This window comes from Emys orbicularis, chromosome 11 (assembly GCF_028017835.1).
Source record: "Emys orbicularis isolate rEmyOrb1 chromosome 11, rEmyOrb1.hap1, whole genome shotgun sequence".
NCBI classification, from domain to species: domain Eukaryota; kingdom Metazoa; phylum Chordata; order Testudines; family Emydidae; genus Emys; species Emys orbicularis.
Window position 1 is genome coordinate 20264025 of NC_088693.1, and position 22684 is coordinate 20286708.

At 42.3% G+C, this 22684-nt stretch overlaps 1 protein-coding gene across 1 annotated transcript; it reads right to left on the reverse strand.

Annotated features, from left to right (window-relative positions):
- Window positions 1-1853: 1853 nt before the first annotated feature.
- Window positions 1854-3270, reverse strand: LOC135885864 (transcription factor 15-like). Its single transcript, XM_065413771.1, has 2 exons — window positions 2836-3270; window positions 1854-1886 (listed from the first exon to the last, which is right to left on the reverse strand). The coding sequence occupies exons 1-2, from the start codon at window positions 3268-3270 to the stop codon at window positions 1854-1856; spliced, it is 468 nt and encodes a 155-aa protein (XP_065269843.1).
- Window positions 3271-22684: the final 19414 nt, after the last annotated feature.

The following is a 22684-nucleotide window of genomic DNA, read 5'->3' on the forward strand; positions in this document are numbered from 1 at the left end:
AAAATAAAAAATGTAGTCTAAAAATGTGCATAAATCCCATTTTACAGAAAACATTGATCAACACCAAAACAAAAAAGTTAATCTGGCAGCGGTTTGAATCACTACACTGAGAGAGCTAAGGATGCAGAAAAGATAACAGCACACTAAAAGCAGGAAATTCAGACCTCACTCCGGAAAGCACTGAAGCATGTGTGCAACTTGAAGAACATGAATAGTCCCATTGGAATCAGTATTTTGTTGGAGGAGAAATTTCCTACAGCTTCTGTAAGTAACAGAATGTGTCTTAAAGTGGCACTGCAAAATGGCTTGGGGGGGAGCATCAGGAATTCAAAGTTCCAAGACCAAATTAATGAGGTCTCCTATACGTTTTTTTGGTGTGTCTACTGGAAAAATCTGCAGAATTTGCTCTGTATGTGTTGGGTGGGGAGTGAGGTGAAGGAAAGTCAGCTACACAATGAACACCTCAACTGCTACAGCCTACCTTTCCTTATCCCACCACATTGGCTTTGATATGACAGCAGAGTTCTACAAGAGGGTGTGGCCAACCACGAGAAGTGGTGACCTGGTAGTGGTGGGAAGACAATTACTCTGTACAGCATAAGCCTCTCTCAGGATGGCATACATTACTGCTATCCCAAAAAGCAACTCCCTCTATTGCTTTTAGGGGAGGTATATAACACACAGAGCTGATATTTTTAAGGTACATACAATGTTTAGGCGGGCAGGAGAAACTTATTTAGGGACTGTTAACCCTGACTCCTTGGGGTCATTCTGTGCTTCACTAGCTATTTTTTTTTTTTTTTTTTTTTTTAAAGCTTAAGTCCCACAGAGCTAAAACTTGTATCCAAATTCAAAAAGTGGGTAAAACTTACCATTTTCTAAACCATCCACTGTAAATTGACCTGGATATGGAGATTTAATATTTTAGCTGCTTTTTCAGTTCTCATTGTGCCCAAATTGGGAACCATGACAGAGCTGTGCTTTTTAAACTCCATTTCAAATAAAGTTTATAAACTTGTAAACTAACAGTGATAAATGACATCCGTGATTGTAAAGGCACAACCTTTGGGAATAACCTAGCTGATAAATTTAGAGAGCCCGGGGGCAACCCTCCCTATTCTGTGCTTAAGAACAAATTTAGAAAGATCCCACACTATTTAGAGGACTGGCACAGCACACACTGTGTATTATGAAAAAAAATCCCTTGCACAGCACTTCTCAGCTATCCTGGGTACTGACCGAGATAGTGACCTCCCCGCATCTTGGCTGTCTCTTTAAGAGACATTCTGTTGTACTGCAGCTCACCCTACACCTAGGCACATGTCACTTTTAATTGTGAGTATCCTGGCTTTTGGGTGAGCACCTTAAAATCTCAGTGTAATTTCAAAGACCCTCAACGTGTCAGCTGCCACTTTCTCTCACACAAATGAGCGTACAACTGTACAGCTCAATATTGGTTAAAGGCACAGAGGATGGCATGTTATGACAGCTTCCATTGACAGGAGACGCTGTGTGGTTTCAAAGCTCAAGTTTCATCATGTGACATAAATTGAGGAGCCATCAAGATCAGGGCTTGGCTGCTTAGGTTAACATTTCTTGCATTAAAATAGCAGCCACACCAGGTGCAACTCTCCCCACAGTGTTCAGTTTCATTGGCAAAACCCCATGAATCAACCTGTCACAATGTAAAACAAAGTGCACAGCAGTGGGTTTTTTATAGTGTAAGAAGTAGTTTTTACTGTTGCATAATTTCAGTGTAAACATTGTGAAGAAAGAGAAGTTATCTAAAACAGGTCCACAGTCAGTGCAAGATTTGTGCAAGCTTCTCATCTGATTCAACGTCCACTTAAACTTTAAATAGACAAGTGTTTCTCCCCTTCTCTGTTCTGTAAGAGGGGACAAAATAGATATTAGAAACATCAACACAGAAAAAGGAAAATCACTTTCTCCCTTAACTTGGCATCTATTAATTTTATACCTAATTTAACACACACACACAGTCAAACTAAACATTTAATTAACCCCTTACCTTCCTAGCAATTATGTTGTAAGCCATTAAACAGTGAACATCATATTTTAACTCTATTTAAATTTTGTTACCAACTATGAAATATACCAGAAATACAACAGTGCAGTTAAATGAAAATAGCCAGGGCAGAACAGTATTTCTGAAACTGCTACCGTACTTAAGGAGTGAAGTGAAGACACACAAGTCTCTAAATGGTAGACCACGGTAAATAGTTTGACATACTTAGCTGATGTTCTTGCCTCTTTTTTCCCCCTTTGATTTAGATACTTTGTGGAGCTTGGAATTTACAGGTCATAGAGCACAATTTTTCCTTACAATAGATTTCTACTCCTATTAAACAATGCTTACAAGAAGTGAGTTTATAATAAATTAACACAAGCATCAAAGCTGTACCCAAAGGGATACAGAATGTTCTGCCTGTGAACACGTGTGAGACTGTCAGCTTTTCACTGACGGGACAGTCTTTGCAGGGGGTTTGTTTACAGTACTGGACAGGCTGTAGATGCTAAGCAAATAATGTCAGCTCTCCATGTCTACTCTGCTATCCCAGGGATGGCAACAGGAGGATGGGCTCTGGGCACGCATGGGCAGCAGAATTGTGGTTGCTGTGGCTGGGAGATTAGTTTTAAAGGTGTGTGGGGTGGGTGAGAAGGGGACTCTCCTTGCCCCCAAAACAGGCCTCACTGGGGCAGTGCCAGGATGCAAACCAACTCCAGCCCCTTGGAGGCAGGGGGGAGCCTCCACTCTACCATCCGCCCATGTGACTGTGGGGGCAGCATTCAGCCCCTGCTGCGTGCCAGCCTTACCAGCTTCCTCTGGTTACTGAGGCAGAAGGTGCAGATGGGCCGGGGCGCCGCCGCGGTGCCGCCGCCCTGCAGGCGGGGCTGGTACTGCAGGCAAGGCGGCTCCGCCCCCTCGCCCTGCTGCAGGAGCAGCACGTTGGCCAGGTGCGCGATGTAGCTGGCGGCCAGGCGCAGCGTCTCGATCTTGGAGAGCTTGCGGTCGGCGGGCTCGGTGGGGATGAGCGTGCGGAGCGCGCTGAAGGCGGAGTTGACGCTGTGGGTCCGGTCCCTCTCCCGGGCGTTGGCCGCCTGCCGCTGCTTGCTCAGCCCGCTCAGCCGGGGGCTCTTCCGCTTGCGCTTGCCCGGGCCCCCGGCGGGGGGCAGGGACTTGTCCGAGCTGCTCTCGCTGCTGCTGCCGCCGCTCTCCGGGTCGGATGCGGCACCACCGCCGGCCTTCATGGCGCTCCCGCCGGCCCCCCAGCCCCATGACTTTTATGCGCGGCAGCTGCCGGCTGGCCGCCGCGGCCCCGGGTCCCCTCCAGCGGCGGGGCCGTGCTTTGAATGGCTGCTGCTTTTAGCTCGGGCATGTGGCCGCTCCGTAAATAAGGCGAGGAAGGTGGAGCTGCGGCCTCAGTGCTCCTGCCCGGCAGCCTTGCACCTGTTCCCCCGGCTCCGCGCGGCTCGGGCAGGGCGCCCCCGGGGCATTCCTGGGGGGAGCGCGGCCCCCGGGGCAGGCCGGCCCCCGCCTCGGTCCGCCGGGCGCTGGGGCGCTCTCCCGGGTGCCCTTCACCAGGCTGGCTCTGGGCAGTAAGGAGTGAAACGCCCCCGGGAGGGACAGCCTCGTCCGGAGCCCAGAGGGGGCCGTGAGCGAGGGGCTTCCTGGGCCCTTAGCATATGCTCTCCTCTGGGGGGTGAACAGCGGGGCCCGGGCACACCTGGGGGAGGGGGATTCACTCGCCTGGGCAAATCTGCATCGCGTTGGCAGGACCTCACACCTGCCCCCTACAGAACCCTTCCCGGCGGGGAGGCTGGGTGGATGAGCGCCTGTCTCCCTCTTCAGGTGCTGCTTCCCCTACAGCCAGTGAAACAGGAAAGTTAGGACCTAAGGGCTCCAGGGCAGTTGCAAATAATAACCCTCTCCAAGGCCTGATGCCAATAATCAGCATAGGTAATATCTGTCCACATCCATCCAATTGAAAGATCAAGACCCTATGCAAATATGTTGTTGGTGTTTAGTTTTATTGTGGGATATTAATATGGAGTAATCACTCTGAAAAATAAAGAACATGCTTTGCTCAAGTATATTTTCAAAATAACTGTTGGTTTCAAATGGACTAACAGGCACTCCAGCGCTAGTTCTTTCATCAGCTTTCCCACCAAATATTAGACCAGTGGTTTTCAATCTTTTTTTCATTTGTGGACCCCTAAAAAATATTTCAATGGAGGTGCGGACCCCTTTGGAAATCTTAGACATAGTCTGCGGACCCATGAGGGTTCTGTGGACCGCAGGTTGAAAACCACTGTACTAGACGTACATATAAATCCAAATCCTGATTCAATTTAAAATGCAGAGCTACAGCAACCAATTTACTTATTAAAGGTCATCATATTCACTAGTTTATTATCCTGGACGAGCCTCTTCTCTCCATAAAAGTTTGACAGCCCCTCTGCACTCAAACTCATGGTACAGGTTTTCCCAACTGAGTCATCTCTACCTGATTAAGCAGTGCTAGATGACTGTTTTATGTAGCCACTGGAGTTTATTTTTGTTGTTGTTGTTTGAATTGGAAAGATGGATTAATATTCAGAGTTGGATTAGCAGTCACATCCTTTTAATCATAGGTGCATACACTTAGAATGGACAGCTGCTTTGCCACTCTTGGCTGGGAGTCATGTCCTCCACAAATACAGTTAATGCATATATGTGGTCTCTTGACTGTCAGCACTCAAGTCCATCTGTTAGAATGGCACGGTGCCTGCTTAAAAGTTGGTTGTACCTTCCCTTTGGGCATAGGTGCTAGGCAACAAATGTGTTCATGTGAGCAGCTTACAGAATGCTTAAAATAGTATATTTTCTGCAGAAAGTTCCTTTTGTGTAAAAATGCTGCAGTGGTGCCTCTGTTTGTCAGTGGGTCTCATCTGTTGCATGTGTAACCCACACACCTCCTGGGTGTGGTGCTCTGTCCCATCTAGTGGTACCGAGACCACTTAGAGAGAGGGAGATTAATGTGTCTGCTCTACAGCCACTTATAACGCTGAAAGACCCTGGTTGTCGGCGGGTGGGATCGAGCCTGGGACCTCTAAAGTTAAATACATGAGCCAAAAGCCATATGACCCTTAGCTAAGGCAGTAGAGCAGACTCATTAATTCAGTGGTTCTCAAACTTTTGTACTGGTTACCCGTTTCACATAGCAAGCCTCTGAGTGCACCTCCCCCCCCATATAAATAAAAAACACTTTTTAAAATATATTTAACAATATTATAAATGCTGGATGCAAAGCGGGGTTTGGGGGTGAAGGCAGACAGATCATGACCCCCCAGGTAATAACCTCACGATCCCCTGAGGGATCCTGACCCCCAGTTTGAGAACCCCCGCATTAACTCAGAAGGTGTGGGGTTACATACTTCCCCTAGCTGAGGAAGCATCCTGAGCTTCAGAGACTTCCCAGCTGAAATCCTGGACGAGCCCCCACTTGTAACACTGACAGACCCCGATTTTTCAGTGGGTGGGCTCAAATCTGGGACCTCTGGAGCTTAGTGCATGAGCCTCTACTGCATGAGCTAAAAGCCAACTGGCTGTTAACTAAGGCTGTAGAGCAGACTCATTAATCTCTCTCTCTAAGTGGTCTCGGTGCCACTAGATGGGACAGAACACCACACCTGTGGTGTGTGGGTTACACATGCAACAGATGAGACCCGTTGACAAACAGAGGCACCACTGCAGCATTTTTACACAAAAGGAACTTTCTGCAGAAACTATACTATTTTAAGCATTCTGTAAGCTGCTCACACGAACACATTTGTTGCCTAGCACCTATGCCCACTAGATGGGACAGAGCACAACACCCAGGAGTTGTGTGGGTTACACATGCTTTCATGTATTAATAATGGAATGACTTTTTTTTTTTCCATTTTCTTTTTGCTCACTGGGAAATGGGTGCTCAGATGACCAATCTCTAAAATCAACAATCCAAGTATCTTATTAGGGTATGCCATACCTTTGTTCTCCTTTTCCAAACTTTATACTAAAGTGGATGAATCTTTGAAACTAGCATTCTTCAAAGTATTAATGGAAAGTGCATGCAATGTGTTAAGTTTTTACAGTTGTGAATGTAATAGTTATCAGGTGAAAGATGGCCAGTTTTCAAAGATGGAGCTTCTTAAGGATTGCTTCAGCTCCAGAAAGAGATGGTTTATTTTATTCTAATTTCATTGCTATGGCTATTGTAGCTTCTACTAAAGAATCTGCAGCAGTGAGGAAGGAACAATCATAATAGGGAATGCCCTTGTGACAGGAGAACTAGAGACTCTTTAGGTGTTCAGGGATCCTTGTTTGGAAGCTCGTGGGGCAGCTTCTTGGTTGTCTTGCACTTTGTAGCCATTTATACCTCCATTCTGATTTGATGTTTCCCACCCATATTGCTTAGGTTTAAATGACTTTACGAGTTACAGAGGCAGTGGAGAATCAGGCCCGATAGGTTCTGAGCACTCTTAGCAAGGTGTCCAAGAAAATGAACGTGCAAAGCAAATAGATAGACATGCTGCCCACTGATTGCTGCTGCAGCAAAGTGTGAAGTCATCAAGAAATCAGTTTATATTATGAATAGTTACATTTATAGTGTAAATTTACTCTGCATATGTATAAAAACAGATCTTTATATCTTTTGTAATTCCTATACTAACCCTTTTCCCACAAGAACAGTAGAAAGATCTTATCAAGTCTAGCAAAACGAAAGCAAATTGGAAACAGTAGGCTAGATAATTCTGGAAGTAAGATGAACCAAAATGACATTTTTGAAACACCGTGGCCTAGATTCTTAGCTGTACTAGAGGTAAAGAAAGGGGTTTAGGACAAGGGAGGTTTAAGCCACCGTTACACTCACTTGACTGAGGGCTGAACAGTCTCTAAACATAATTTAGAGCAGCTTGGAGGAGATGCTGGTTTTACACCACCTGGGCATTCCTCTAATCCTGGGGAATTTACAGCTACTCACTGTACAACAAATATCATGTATTTGCTATGTACACAAATATTAACAGAGGCACCATAAACCTCTTTCTGTTATGAAGATACAGTACCAGTACTTCTAAAAAAGTTACAAATGGAATGTTACCTTCAAGCTCAATGCTCTACCAGTGATAGAGAAGCAGTTCCTAGCTCCAAGCAGCTTGCATTCTGATGTACTTGTCCTATAATTAAAGTGGGATTTCTTCTCTGGAAGAAATTGTTTTTAGGAAATTTTTTGTGTCACATGTCATTGTAAGAAATAGACTCAATGAGATTAAATATGTTCATTTATTTTAATAGCAGTTGTGCCTAGAAGGAGGTGCATGGTAGAATCTGGCATCACTGTGCTTGGTGCTGTACAAATGTATGGGAAATAATCATGCCCCAAAGAGTTTACCGTTTTAGGCCCTGATCCTGGAAACACTCATCATGTGGGTAGTCCCTGGCTGAAAGTGAATAGTAATGAAGTACTACACATGTATTCAGGGTCAGAGACTGAGAAGCTAAGTAACTATTGTCTTTTAAAAAAAGAGAGACTTCTTAAACATTTTTCTATGTTAAATGGAACAGAGAAGAGGAGCTTTTTGTTTTCTTATTGGATAATGTGTGAGGCTCCTCAAACTTCAAAATTAAAATTGTAGGCCATATACAGTATTCCCTTAATCACATGGTGCATATTGGCTATATAAGTACCTATTTAGATAGATAAGCACATGCAGCTGTCACTGACAGTTTATGCTCTTTGTAGTTTAACATTGTATAGAAGCATTTGAAATCATGTGAGTTATAGCTTAATGTGGAGTGTGTGAGTGTAAGTATATTAGCATCATATTTTCATTAGAATTCAAAACTCCTACTTCTGTCCACAAGCAAATTTAAAAGTGAGATGTAGAGAAGCACCTACAATTGAATCTCACTATACATTTAAAATAATGCTTTTGGTTTTGTTGGAAAGTAAAGTTCAGATCTATATACATTCAAATTCCTCAATTTGATCCTAATGACAAAACTCCAATTGACTTCAATGGAGTCAGAATGTCACTCTTGATATACTCTGACGGCTGAGTAGTAGGGAATTGCTTGTATATCAGACTCAGATGTTTGCTTTCGAGGGTTCTACTGTCTTTATCACTTCATGTGTGTCCTTTTTTGATAAACATATTTATTGGAACTAACCTTCTCTTCCCCCTCCTCCCAAAGAAAACCCAATAAAAACTGTTGGGATATTTCCAGAATTGGAATGCATGTAGTAATAAACTGGCAAAATAAGGAAGGCAGGAGAGCAGCAATACTTGGAAAGAATAATACTGTGTCTGCTGAGTGAAATAAAACAACTTTCACTGGCACTACAGAAATAGCTAATACCGAGGTTAAGGGCAAAAAGGTGGTCAACAATTCTTGTTTCTACCTCCAAGACAGTTTGAGAAAGTAGAGTAAGAAATGATTTTACAGATAAGGGAGGCTTGTAAAAAGGCCAAAACATTGGTGACTTTTTAATTACTTGGTTATTGATTGTGCATAAATGTAATCCCAATCTAGGGGGAGCATGTTTGTCAAGGAAGATACAATAGTGCAGGATTGCTTTTTTTCCTTTTTACAATTTGCTGAATTGCTAATACAAGCAGGGCTGCATGAATCTAATATAGAATAGTGGGAAATATTTTGTGTGTAGCTGACAGGACACAGACTGAAATTTGCCCTTGTTCTGTAAACACAGGTAAAGAGATATGAGGCCATTGTAGAGGATTGTGTAGCAATATGCAACAAATTGAAAAAATAAGAGTAAATCAAACTAACCACTAGACAGTACCATTCTGCAAACTAGTACATTAATTAAAGCCTTTATAGTTTTCAAACACAATATTATAGTAATATAAGGTATTCGTAGGAAAGAACTTTTGAAAAGGAGCATTGGGAAACCTATAAATATAAAGAGAGCAAGTTAGTTCAAGGATAATTAAAGAAGAAAATAAATCAATGGCTAAGAAAATTTGTAGTCACAGTCAAGAAGCTTTCAAATATATTTACATTAAATATAAAGTATAGGAGAAAATTGTTTCACTTGCTTGGAAAAAAAGACACTTTAGCGACAATAAAGCCTTTAAACAGACAAACTTAAGTACTTTTAAAAATGGTTCTTAAATGTTTACAGTGAAAGTCTGCTCTTGGTGATATGCACAAGGTTTCCATTGAATGCAGAGAGATTCCCTGTGTGCATTCAAGAGCAGAATTGCCACATAACATTTTAGATCTTTGAAGATAAAACTTCTTTGCCACCTAATTTTCTGATTTTTCTGTTTAGCAAATATTGATCCCCTGCCCGCATATTACTAATGGCTCTTAAATGGCTATCTGCTTAGTTTTTATTGTTTACATCCTTGTTCAATGTCAAAGTAGTACTAAATTTTATTATATACGTGTGTGTGTGTGTGTGTGTATACATATACATACATACACACACACACACACACACACAGACAAAAAAATGTAGGGGGAGGAAGAAGGGGAGAAATGCCCTCTAGTAAAGGATTCAATGCCTATAGACAGCACATTCAGACCTATTGGTTTGTTTTCTGGCCTTGGACAATACCACCAATATGACATAGCTGCAAGCCAAAAGATCATTCTAGGCATTGGTGTGAAAATGAGCACAATACGTATCAGTATATCTAACCAGAAAAAATAGTTTGCCTGTATTTTCTTTTAAAAAAGTGATTTGTCATGTCAACATTAGACAAGCAACATGCTATAAAAACTCCACAGCCCTAACAACTGTTTTTCTGCATATAAAAGCCAGGGCCGGCGTCAGAGAGTAGCAAGCAGGGCAATGGCCCAGGGCCCCATGCCACGGGGGGCCCTGCAAAGCTATGTTCGGCTTCAGCCCCAGGTGGCGGGGTTCAGGGCCCCAGGCTTCAGCCCTGCTGTTACCCCACTATTTGGATTTAGGGGGGCTAGTACTGGGATAGCCTATATATTAACAGATAAGGTTTCTGTCTGCATGACAAGAACCAGGGGAGGGAGTGAAGGGAAAGCCCTCTAACACTATCCAAATGGGGAGAAAATTGGTGATTCACCCTAAAAGAATTGCCAGGATATCGCCGGGGGTTTGTCTCTGACCTGCAGAGGACTCCCCAGAGCAGGCTAATCCTGCTAACCCTTGAAAGGACACAGATACAGCCCTCTGATCAAGAATAGGTACACAAGCAGCAAAAAGTTTTATTTATTTAAGAGAAAATTAGGTGGTTACAGTATATTTAGTAAAGCAAGAAAGGAAAACAATTACAGTATATAATAGGTAATAACGCACACTTGGATTACTTTTAAAGATCATACATTCAGTCGACTCAAAAGACTAAACAGACTGAGACAAATATAAAGTTGTGAGTTGATACACACTGAACTTTTCATACATATGCATAAGGCCTCTAATACAATAGCATTGGACTTATTACAGTGTAACATATAAGTACCCCATGCATATGCTGTGACAGGTTGGACCCCCCTGTCCAGAATGCCACCTGATGTACGGGGGTTTCACTGAGCCTGCCTGTTCCACTAGCCTGGGCTCCCTCCCCCTGTTTTTGCTGAATTAGGCTCTATGGCCACATGCACACATAGATAGGGATGCACCAGCTGTAGAATCACAAGTCTGTAACAGCTGTCTATGAGAAGACAAGAAATTGCCCAGCATTCAAGTGCAGCGCCCCTCTGGAAAGTACACCCCAAAATAATATCGTATTGCGCTGTAGAGAAATCTATACAACGTAAGCTCAGAAATTCACCCCCTCCCTCATGTGGAGGAAGATATGACCAACTTCTTGCCCCTCCCCAGTTATAAATTGCACAAACTAGGTTTTATAATAAACAAAAGCAAGTTTATTAACTACAAAAGGCAGATTAAGTGATTATAAGGGATAGCAAACAGAACAAAGCAGATTACTAAGCAAATAAAACAAAACACACATACTAAGCTTAAGATCTTAAAGAGACTGGTTTCAAGAAGTAATTTCGCACCTTAAAATGTTGCTTTTGTGCAGGATGCAGACATTCTTGAAGGTTAGCTACCCTGTTTGCAGCTTAAATCTTCAGACACCACATTCACAGACCAGATCCCTTCTCCAGCCTGGGCTCAACTCTTTCTGCCCAGTGTCTTTGTTTCTCAGATCTTTCCAGCTGTCATCCTGCGTGGGGATTCCGTGAAGAATGAACCTAGATGAACTTACTCCCCAGCCTTAAATAGAATTTACATGAGGCAGGAACCTTTTGTTTCCCAGTCTTGACCTCCCCCTCCTTTTAATGGAAAAAAATCACTAGAAGTCCAAGATGGTGTTTAGTACCAGGTGACATAACCACCTGACCTTGTAGTGTCAAAGCAATGTCCCAGATACTCAGGAAGGTAGAGAGATTAGTATCTTCAAAGTCTTATTGTTTCTTCCTAATGGCCCATCAAGGCTGATGGCCTGCTGTCTGGTGGGTGTTTCCCAAGTACACACCCAGTTGTGATTGTTACATAGTCAATATTTCTAACTTTAGATACAGAAATGATACATGCATACAAATTGGATAATCACATTAGGTAAATCAAAACCTTTCCAATGATATCTCACATGACCCATCTTGCATAAAACATATCTTAGTTATGCCATATTCATATCATAACAGTATTTCTATGAAGAATATGGAGTGTAACATCACATATGCATAAAACAGTGCAACATAGCATTAAAGAAACATTGAACAATTACCATTCTGTGAGCAGTGGCTGGCCATTCACAGGATGGGGTGGGGCAGGTCACACTCAAGCAGGCATCCAGCTTTATTGACAGATTCACACAAACAATCTTCTAAAATAGACAAAAATCAGACTTGCACTCCTTCACCAATCCCTCTGATTGTCAGCGGTCCTTCTGCTCTGTCAAGCTCCGCTCTTAACTCCGCACTGCTGTCTGGTTGCCTTCTCTTGATCTTCTGCCCTTCTCCTGATCTGCTCCTCTCTCTCTCTCTCTTTTATCCACCACACACTCTAGCTTGCCAGCTGACTCCTTATATTCAGTTTCTGGCCACCTCTGATTGGTTGATCTTTCAAGTTGAGAGCTCCCTGCGTAGGTGGCAACTCGTTTAGCCAATCAGCTCTGCTCTGACATCATCGCTACTCCTCCTGCCCTCTCCTTGCAGGTGGAGCGAGTTGAGTCACACTTCCTGACCTTTGTTTCTTACTTGCTATTGGTCAGTTTAGTCTGTCTCGTCCATCTTTGACGTTTCTAATAGAAAATCAGTGTGTCCACTCTTTTGGATTTTTAGCTCCAAACTATCATTATTTGTAACTTATCTAAAGCATCTAGCCTAAAACTAACTACTGTTCCCTGCAACCTAAAGCACTCTAATGCTATCACCTTTGTAATGCTAATTGGGAGAGGTGAATTATTCACAATGTTTCTCACTCTCTCCTCCCCTCCCCGCTTCTGACTGTCAGCATCTCTATCCAGGTTCTGCAATCTATATAGGATTCAAGCAAATGAAAACCTCTGGTAACACTGCACAGCAATGCTTTGGCTTTCTGCCCTGGGCCCCAGCGAGTCTAATATTGGTCCTGCTTGGCGGACCCCCTGAAACCTGCTCGTAGGCCCCAGACCCCTGGTTGAGAACCACTGTGCTAGGTCCCTCTCTTGTCAGTTCATAGGGCTACAGAATTCACAGCTGGCAGTGTGGTTTTCCCAATGGAGGGGGTCTAGTTTTCTGGAACCAGCTTCCCTAAATGGTGTGCTAAGGCCAGTGTTGATTAAGTTAGGGCATAGAACAAGAACTGTTTGTTTTTGGTTGACGTACAGTATTAATAGGGAGTGGGGTATTTTTTTTCTTAGTAAGTAGGGGGTACCATTGTATATGTTTGAGTATTTTATTGATGCAAAGTGCTCAGGTGTTTCAGTGATGGGCTTCAGCAGTTTCTAAAATAAATATAGTGTAGAGTCCCACTTTGCGGCAACATCCTAAATCAATTTCTTTTGTGCAAGTTTTCCTTATAATTTAAATAAGATGTTTGAAGCCTTGGAACAATGAATAACATTTTTGGCAATTCAAATTTCATCCTCTTCCTCCTGCCTTTTACCGTTTAGAAATCTATGACCTGAGACAATGCGTAGAATAGTTCATGTGTGTCAACCAATCATCATAAGTGCTTTAAAATGCTTAGCCCCATTGTTACTCATTTTGCTGTGGGTTCTCAGACCCTGCAATAAAAGTGTTTCTCGTATTTGTTGTTATTCAGTGTTCTTCTAACAGAGTGAATGGAGTACTGAGCTTTTGTGGATACTTTAAGGCACACAATTTGAAGTTTTCCTTTCATGTGCTTGTAGTAGGTGAATTCAAAGAAAGCCAATAAACCATGAAAAAATATAACCCTGTGTATAATTGCAGGTATGCTTCTACAGTACAATTGTGATTGTAGCTTTCTGTACCACTGTACCACTTTTCTGTACCACTCCCTCCCTCTCCCCCTGCTCCTTGAGTATCCTGCTCAGAGATTCTCGAAAGGTCTGACATCTTTTAGATACTTCACTTTGTTCTTCTTAATGTGTCCATTGAACAGCCCTTGTGATCCAGTTAACTAAATGGAATCATGATCCCAGACCTTTGTTTAAATTTAGATTGGGGGAAGATTTCGCTCACAGTTCCACAGTTGAAATCAGGACCTACTCCATTGAAGTCAGTAGAGTTAATCTGTATTTACAGCAGTCAGGTCCATAATATTTACCAAAGCATAAGCTAAATTTGAGACCACTTTTGAGTCAGTGCTAATAATGGACTGAATGTTGCAAATACTTACAACTGGGCCTCATGCTCACTATTATTTGTGATCCCTTTGGCACCAAATTAACATGATTGTGAAACCAGTATTTCAAGCAATTCATTTATGGTAAATAACTACACTTCTAATAGGACACAAAGGTAAGAGCCTCTATATTTTATGAAGCAAATGAGTTTATTAAAAGCAAAATAAACAGGAAATAACAAAAAAACACTCTAAGATTAAACCGTATTCCCTAATAATGGCATATATTTTTGAACACATTATTTAAATTCAAGTAATAAAGTCCATATCCTACAAGATTCAGAGCCAGATTCTAGACCCTGTGTAAGACCTCTTTTTGGCACAAGAGGATTTACAGAGGCACATGAGGGTTATCCCAGTGCATAAGGTGGGAATGGGGTGTGTTGGGTTGAAAAGGGATATGGATGGCACACACAGCATTCCACGTGATCCTCAACTGATGGACTGGTCTACTCCACCCTATGTAAATTAAAGCAGACTACTTTAATTTAATGTTTGGGGGCTATTTTGGCTCCCAGTGGCCCCAGAATTTAGGGTGTGGAAAGGCATCTTCGAATAGAATCATCTTGGACCCTCCCAATCTTCTTAGTTGTGTTCAGCATAGCCGAGGATCTAGCATATGTTCTTTCAATTTGTCATTCTCTAAGCTGGGACAAGTTTCCAAAAACCAGGTTCCTGCCAGTCAGTTAATTACACCAGAAAGTGAACTGAAGCTGCTACAAGTATGAAGAAAAACCCAACACGTTTCCAAAACAAAACAACAAACCCCCTATACAGAACAGGGTCTTCCGGAAAAATACAGTTTTTCACATTAAGCCAATGTCTCTGGAGACAAAATCAATAGGCGGTGATTAATGTTTTTCAATATTTCTTTGGAATTGCATATAGTGTGGAACAGTGGTTCCCAAACTGGGGTTCGTGAACCCCTGGGGGTTCAAAAAATGTTACAGGGGGTTCTCGGGGGAAAAAAAATTCCCTAATGGCGGACAGAGCTGTCCCTAGGGACCCTGGGCAGCACGGGGCCAGCAGCACGGAGCCCCTGGACTTCCAAGAGCTAAGAGGATCAAAGCAAGCGTATCTATCGCACTGAGGAGATTTAAACTCCAAGACTCCTTATAAGAAATGGAAAGAGAGGTGGATATTTTTTGCTGTTTTTAAAATTAAACAGGCAGCTAGTATTGTTTTTAAAATTATTATGATGAACAAGTTCAAGCTTTGTTGTAACATGCGTTGTTTGTCTGGACTGCTCAAGACCTGAATGCTCGTGTAGGAGGAACTCTTTGAGCTGGCTTCTTAAATACCTTCATGCTGTTTCACATCTGATACTCTTTGACGAAACATAGGAGCCTTGTCTTATAACAGGCTTATTCAAAGTGATACAAGCTACGAAAGTGAGATCTTGGAAGAGTGTTGCCATTTTCATAATGTAATAAAAATACTGTAATGATAAATAAGAACATAAGAATGGCCCTACTGGGTCAGACCAAGGGTCCATCTATCCCAGTATCCTGTCTTCCGACAGTGGCCAGTGCGAGGTGCCCCAGAGGGAATGAACAGAACAGGTAATCATCAAGTGATCCATCCCCTTTTGCTCATTCTGGCAAACAGAGGCCAGGGACACTTAATAATAATTAGTGTGTAATAAGCATGTCATAAAAACAAATTTTATATTTCCAAGATCACTGCTTTTATAATTTATACTCAGGTAAACGAGAAAATCCCGGGAAATACTCATTTTTAGGAGGGGGTTCGCGAGACTTGACATTTTAGTGAAAGGGGTTCACAGGTTGTTAAAGTTTGGGAACCACTGGTGTGGAATAATATAGGTAAACTATGCCAAACCAAAGTTTACAATCTGTACCCGTAAAGAGGATACAGCCCAATGCAGAGCTAACACACAGTGATGACAATATTATATTTTTTGGCATGGACTTTTAGCTGTCTTTGTAGATAGGATCACATAAAAATGTAAAAACTGACTGCAGTTTGGGTAAGATACTTTGTCTTTGGACTGAGGGGCTGCACAGAAGGCATAATTGTCACATGTCAAGGTTCCAGATACAAGAGTGGATACATTGAATAGTTTTTCTAAGTGAATCGTATTGTGGATTTCGCACCCAGAGATTTTTGCCTTGAATCTGTTCCACAGGAAGTGTTTTAAATACATTACAGATGGCACACCAAAGATCAAGCTTTCAGACAGAGGAAACACTCTGCAAAAATGGGTTGACCTTTCTTTGGATGCCTTTGGGACTATTGCTGGAAAAGGATAAATCACTCTCATTAAGATTCCTGCTGACAGTTGATATACCAGGTGGTCCTTCATAACCTAGTGTAGGGTCTTGTATCCGGAGTTTTTAGATTTTATTTCGGTAGAAATAATGATTGAGTGATATATTTAGTTATAATGAAATACTGCACTGTATGGTTTTAGTGTTTCTTTACTACCACATTGCCATACTCAGCATCACCCTGAAAAAGTGCATCCACATTAATAAGATCAGAAATATTTTGGGAAAGGAACTTAAAAACTATAACTGCAATATCTTCCACACACTACTAGGTGGTATATGAGCTTTGCAAACAGAGCATTGTACTCACCAATTGGAGCACTGGATTGTATTTTATTTTCTAGCTGTATGTGTTTTCCAAGCTGCCATTGCTCTTATCACTAATGCTAGTTCCTCTTAATACATGCACAAATAGAACTACAGTTCAATATTAAAGCCTATGATGGACCCTGTTAGAACAAAATGGCCTCATTTTCCCCCTGGCCTCTCCCACTCCTCTATTCTGACTCAATTCCATTTCTTCTACGGAATGAAAAGTGTTGCTAAATACAGTGTAGTCAATTATAGGATACAAATAACATTGGAAATGCCAGACTGCGTTAGGTCCCTGGTCCAGCTAATCCAGTAATGTCTCTCCAACAATGATTGTTAATGTATGCTACTTCGGCAGTTATGAAGCCCTCCATAACAGACAATTATAGAATAACATCCCCATGTTTCTTCCTCACTCCAGGCTGTTAGCTGATTTATGTCCAGAATTCTTGGCCCCCAGACTTTGCCAGTACCAATATCTCCTCTAAACTACTATCTCTAGAACATTTACTGTATATACTTGATCATAAGCCGGTTCGTTTATAAGCCGACCTCCCCATGATGGATAAGTAAAAATGGAAATTTTTTATGACCCGTTCATAAGCTGACCCTATAATTCAGGGGTCAGCAAACTTTGGCTCCCGGGCCATCAGGGTAAGTCGCTGGCGGGCCAAGATGGTTTGTTTACTTCAAGTGTCCATAGGCACGGAGGTAAACCTAAGTAAACAAAGTGTCCCGGCACGCCAGCTGCTTACCCTGACGGGCCAGGACAGCAACTGGTGGGGAAATGTTTTGGGGGGGGGGGAAGCTGGGGGTCAGGGGAGTAATCCCTGTGACCACCCCCAATATGACCCCACCCCTAGCCCGGAACCCCCACACTCTGCCTATCCCATCCCTTTCCACCTTATCTGGGGAGGATGTCTCTGGGCTGGCTGGAGCTGCTCTGGCAGGCTGGGCAGCGTGGCCGCAGCCTGCTCCGGCGGGCCAGACCGGGCGGAGCGGCTGCAGCATGTTCCAGCAGGCTGGGCCAGGTGGCACGGCCGCAGCATGCTCCGGTGGGCCGGGCGGCGTGGCCACAGCCTGCTCTGGGGGGCGGGGCCGAGCTGCACGGCTGCAGCTGCTTCGGAGGCTGGGGGGAGAGCAGCGTGGCCAGAAGCGGAGAGATTCTGGTCCTGCTTCTTCCCTTCTGGCTCTGCTGGCTGTGCTGCCTCTCCTTGCTCCCTCTGTTGTGGGGAGGGACGGTGTCCCACCTCTCCCTCTCTATACCCGTTCATAAGCCGACCCCCTTCTCTGGTGCTTCCCTTTTTTACTAAAAAAATTAGGCTTATGAACGAGTATATACTGTATCCCCCTCCCCCCCCCCTTTTTTTAAAGTCTCTCTAGCCAATATAACTGTGGTGAAAACCTTTGAAAATGTGAACTGGTGTGTAACTGATGCAGACAACTGCCTGAATTTGCAGATAACCTGAAACAATAGTTCTGAGAAATATGAAGTTCACCTTTCATCTTTTACCCCAAAATGGGACTAGTCAACTGTTTAAGATTAGGCATGTAATTAAGTACTTTGCTGGAGCAGGACCTTAAATTCTTTAATTTTTTTTTAAAAAGTAGTGTATACATTTCAGTCTATAACATCCATGTTTACCACATATGACTAGAGAAGGTTTGGGCCCAACTTCTGCTTTCACTTACACCATTGTAAATCTGGTGTAACTCCACTGGGTTATTCCCATTTTACATCACTGTAAGTGAGAGAGAATTTTAGCCTTTTTATATTAGTCCGGCATAGTATTTACCCTGTCCATGCCCCACATCAATTTTATTTTTGCATCTGTACCCAACTACATAGATGCTTTATACTGGAAAAATCTTATAAAACAACATAACCTTTCATATTAAAAATACCATCTGATCCTTGTCAAGTAGAATTTTGTTCTCATATTTGGCATTAGGAATGGGTAGCTAAAGAGAATTTACTTTGACATATTCAGCAACTATATTGAAACTGCTCAAATGGTTTCTCACAGGAAATAATATCTTTCTCCTGAAATCATTAAAATGAAATTCTTTACTTGTCTTGAGATCTTTGAAGTAATGGAAAGGCAGACTTGTGTAATTCTGTGCCTGTTAGGCATATCTGCATGCTGACCTGCCTTCCAGGCAGACCTGAATAAGTTGCCTGCCTGAAAGGTGATAACTTATAACTTACTTTCCAGGCAGACATGAACAGGTACCTGTCTAGGAGACATCCCCTTGTTGATGACCTTCCTCCAAGGCAGATCTGTCTAGTTATCTTCCTGTCTTTGAAACAGCTCCACACAGAGTTACGTTCTTGGCAGACTGAACTGTTAGCTGCCTGGGAGGTACTTTGCTTGATAAGATGCCTACTAGGCAATCCTAAACAATTATTTTACCCAAAATGTACCAACTTTCTGAAAGGCAGCACCTACAGTTTGGATTTGTAGATTGTATTTTTACAGTTATGTCTGATTGCTGTGTGATTTTTTTACTGTTAAAATGTAAATGCTTTTTTGGGGGGGGGGGAATCATGTTCATAATAATATAAAGAAATCTATCATGATTATGCTGCTATAACACATAACTTATGCATGTGTATACACATTTCTATATCAATAACCTATCCACTGAACTCATTTTTTTTTTAAAAAAGCAAGCAAAATGATTAAATGATTTTATTTTAAAATACTGTAGTATGTTGAAGGGGAAAAAAGGAAAATGAACACCGTATTTCTTAAATACAGCAGAGGGTTTTAAAAACTTCATCCAGAGATTGTATTGTGAAACAAATCTCCAAAAATGTATAAACTATTGCACGCTCCACAAGCTTATTTGTAAACAAACAAATGCTATAGCCTGAGCTCTTATTCAGTAAAGAGCTTTCATTTACCAGAGGAAGGAAAAGCAGAGCAGCCATTGGTAAGCAGCAAAATACCATTTTTCCCTCCTCCTGTTCTTTTGGCAGAACCAACCTGCAGTCCACAAGTTAGGATCAGAGGAATAATATACTGATCATCAAGATCATCCTCCTGCAATGGTAGATTGAAGGTATTTGATAGAGGATGCATTGGATATTTAAAGTATTTCTAAATTTGGGACCTATTATCTCATTAATTTGGTAAGTGAGGAGAAACAAGATTGATGTCAATGTAGTTACACCCATGTAATCAGTGAGTTCAGAAGCAGACCCTTGTTCTTAGCTCTATTTATGTTTTTTGATATACTCAAGGCCTGTTTGGAGGGAGATTTCTCTTTTTGTAGGCAAGCTAATGTTTGATACAGTATGACAAATGTCACCTGGGAAATATTTTGATGAAAGTGAGGGTAGTTTAGTACAAGATACTGCTGTCTACCCATGGATGCCCAGTGCTCCAATTATTCTATTCTCTGTTCTAGTCAGATTCTTATACTGCCCCATCACCATAGCCCCTGAACACCTTCCAGCAGTGCATTAAGCAACATGACTAACACCTGTCACATATGATTTGTTCTCCTTCTCATTCCTCTCCCCAGTGTGTGCGGTGTCGTGTTTTTGCTTTGGTAGGATTTTTTAAACAGTTTTTCTTTAGTGTATATGCGGCTCTCTGTTTGTTAGAGGAGGCAAATTCGAAGAAATGTGCCTTGCACTTAGTGGAAGGTAGTGAGGTTTGTGATGTTCTTTAGTTCCTGTTGGAGTTTGTTCCACAGTCTAGGACCCATCCCCAAGAGAGCTCTGCCTTCCGCACAGACGAGCTTCACCCTTATTGTAGAGAGTTACATTGCACCTGAGGAGTAGAAATTAGAAAAATAAAATGATGATGTGTCATGCAAGAATGGAAGAACGCTCCATTTTTTCCCTCCTATCTCCTTCCCTCACTTTCTTTCCCTCCAATTTTTATTCCAGCATGTTTTGACTAATGATTACAGCTGAGGAAATTACAATCTGCTCATGGATGCTGCTGTACAAACAGAAAGAGGCCAAATTTGCTAGATAAATTATTCATTGTGAATTAGTTCCTTGGGGCAGGACCCATGCTTAGTGCCATGGAGGCCTGATGGTGATTGAGCCTCTGGGTGCTGCCGCAAAAGGAGTAATTCACTCAGCTCTAGAGTTGACAAACTTCCCAGTTTTAAATTGCCACAAATGGCAAAGTCATTTTCTTCTGAATAAATTTTAGTTACTGTCATGTTGATGGAGCTAAATGGCATGGCATACTCAAGGGACGATGCGGGTTTTGTACTGGCAGAGAGCAAATACAAAGTTATAATTTCTAATATTAAAATTTAATGAAACTCTATTTAAAATACATTGAAGTAATTTAAGTGGACTCCTAGTCCAATTATTGGAAATAACCACACTTACCCACTTCACAGACATGTGGAGAGGATTAATTCACATTTGTAAGCCACATTGAGACCCTTGGATCTCAGCAGGCACTTGAGAAGAACAAAGAACTAGAAGAGATTGGCAAACTGGGGTAGTTTTTTATTTACAAAACTGAAACCAGGATTGTTTGAATTCAGGTCCTACTTTATTCAAAACCCATACGCTTTGGGATTCTAATAAAACGCCCTGGTTTAGCCTGTCTCTCTCTTACACACAGTATATTAATTCAAAAAATAAAACTTGGCGAGTAATGTGCCCACATACCGTTTAATCATTTCAGATAATTTGCTAAGGGACTGGGGAAACAAGTTCAAAAAACTAGAGGAACTGTAGTAGCTTCATGTTTTTTTATAAGAATTTTGTGCTTTTTGACTTGGTGTCCCATTCTAATCTCAGATATGTGGTGCTTGCCACATGTATCTTAGAAATTCCTCTTATATGGTGCTTGTGCATACATGCACAGTGGAAGCTATTTTGAGATGCAGCATGCACACAAGATAAGAATCTGTCCCTTAATGCATGTGCACAGAACGAAAGAATCATTAGGCACATTTTCAAAATTAGTCTGCATTAGAGATGGGCCAGAACCAGAAACTTTCTTCTGAACCTTAAACTTCGGTAATTTGAACAAAATGAAACAAGGACCTAAGCTCCCCGCAGGGCTTTTGTTTTGATTTCGTAACACTAAACCCAACTGACAAGATTTTGCGAAAAACAATACCAAAACTCCTCACCTTTACTTGGTATAACAAAATATATACAGACACAATAGGCCATGATCTGCCAGGTACAGTAAAAATGAGTTCAACCATCAACTGAGAGTGAGGCAAAGGTAGGATAAAGCTACATTACTCCTCCCTGATCCTGGGCTGAGTGGGGGACAATGATGCCTTTGTGCCAGCTCAGGATTCACCCAGGCTTGGGGAATCTTCCTCAGCCACTTTAGAGCTGTTTCAGGGTTCCATTTCAGGGACTGAGAACCTGGCCCAAGATCTATTCCATGCGTACCCTAAATTGTATTGACCTCCATAGTTCTACATTGAGCCTGGATGGAGAATATTTGCAGCATGTCCATTTGTTCAGGGTCCTGCTGTTACAAAGGTGGATAAGGGAAGCAAAGCATGTTTAGGGATGAGCTGCACCTATCTCTATGGGCACTTCTTTCAAGTGACAGCCCTATACCTGCACATCTCTCAGAATGGAACCCCATGGTTCACCCCACTTTTAGACTGGATCACCAGGCAACCAACTGTATTTGTCTCCAGCAGGTCCAATTGGGTTTGGACTCTGGGAGTTGAGACCTGCTGATAAATGTAGTGAGGGAGAACAGCTTATTCAAAATAGAGTATGACTTATTTCTCCATAGGAACTTCACAAGCAAAGAGATGCGGGTTAAAAATTATTGTAAATGCATTGTCTCATCTTAACCTTATTCTTTCCTTGCCAGTTTAGGTGGGTTCCACTTGTCCCAGTCACCCCTTCTGAGTTTTAGGTTCAGCCTGGATTTCTGCAAACCCGCACACTCCGGGCATGTCTATATGGCGAGTTAGTGTGCAGCAAGCTGGGGTGGGAATCTGCAATGCACCAGCCTGCTGCACACTAAGTTGCCTCGTGGAGCCTGCTGCCGTACACTAAAAGCTCCATAGAGCACTTTGATCTACTGCTGTTTCCATGCAGAGTAGGTCAAAGCACATTATGGAATTTCTAGTGCACAGTAGGGTCCACAGGGCAAGTCAGTGCACAGCAGGTTCGTGTGCTGTAGATTCACAGCTGTGCAGTAAAACACTGTATAGACCAGCCTTCTGTCTGAGTCTGTCCGAGTTCACAGG

What these genes read in the sequence shown, in the direction of transcription:
- LOC135885864 (XM_065413771.1), bottom strand. Translation starts at nt 3,270, where the DNA reads ATGAAGGCCGGCGGTGGTGCCGCATCCGACCCGGAGAGCGGCGGCAGC. An exon ending in TCAGTAACCAGAGGAAGCTG is followed by an intron (nt 1,887 to 2,835) that starts GTAAGGCTGGCA and finishes CCCCTCTTACAG; the next exon opens with AACAGAGAAGGGGAGAAACA.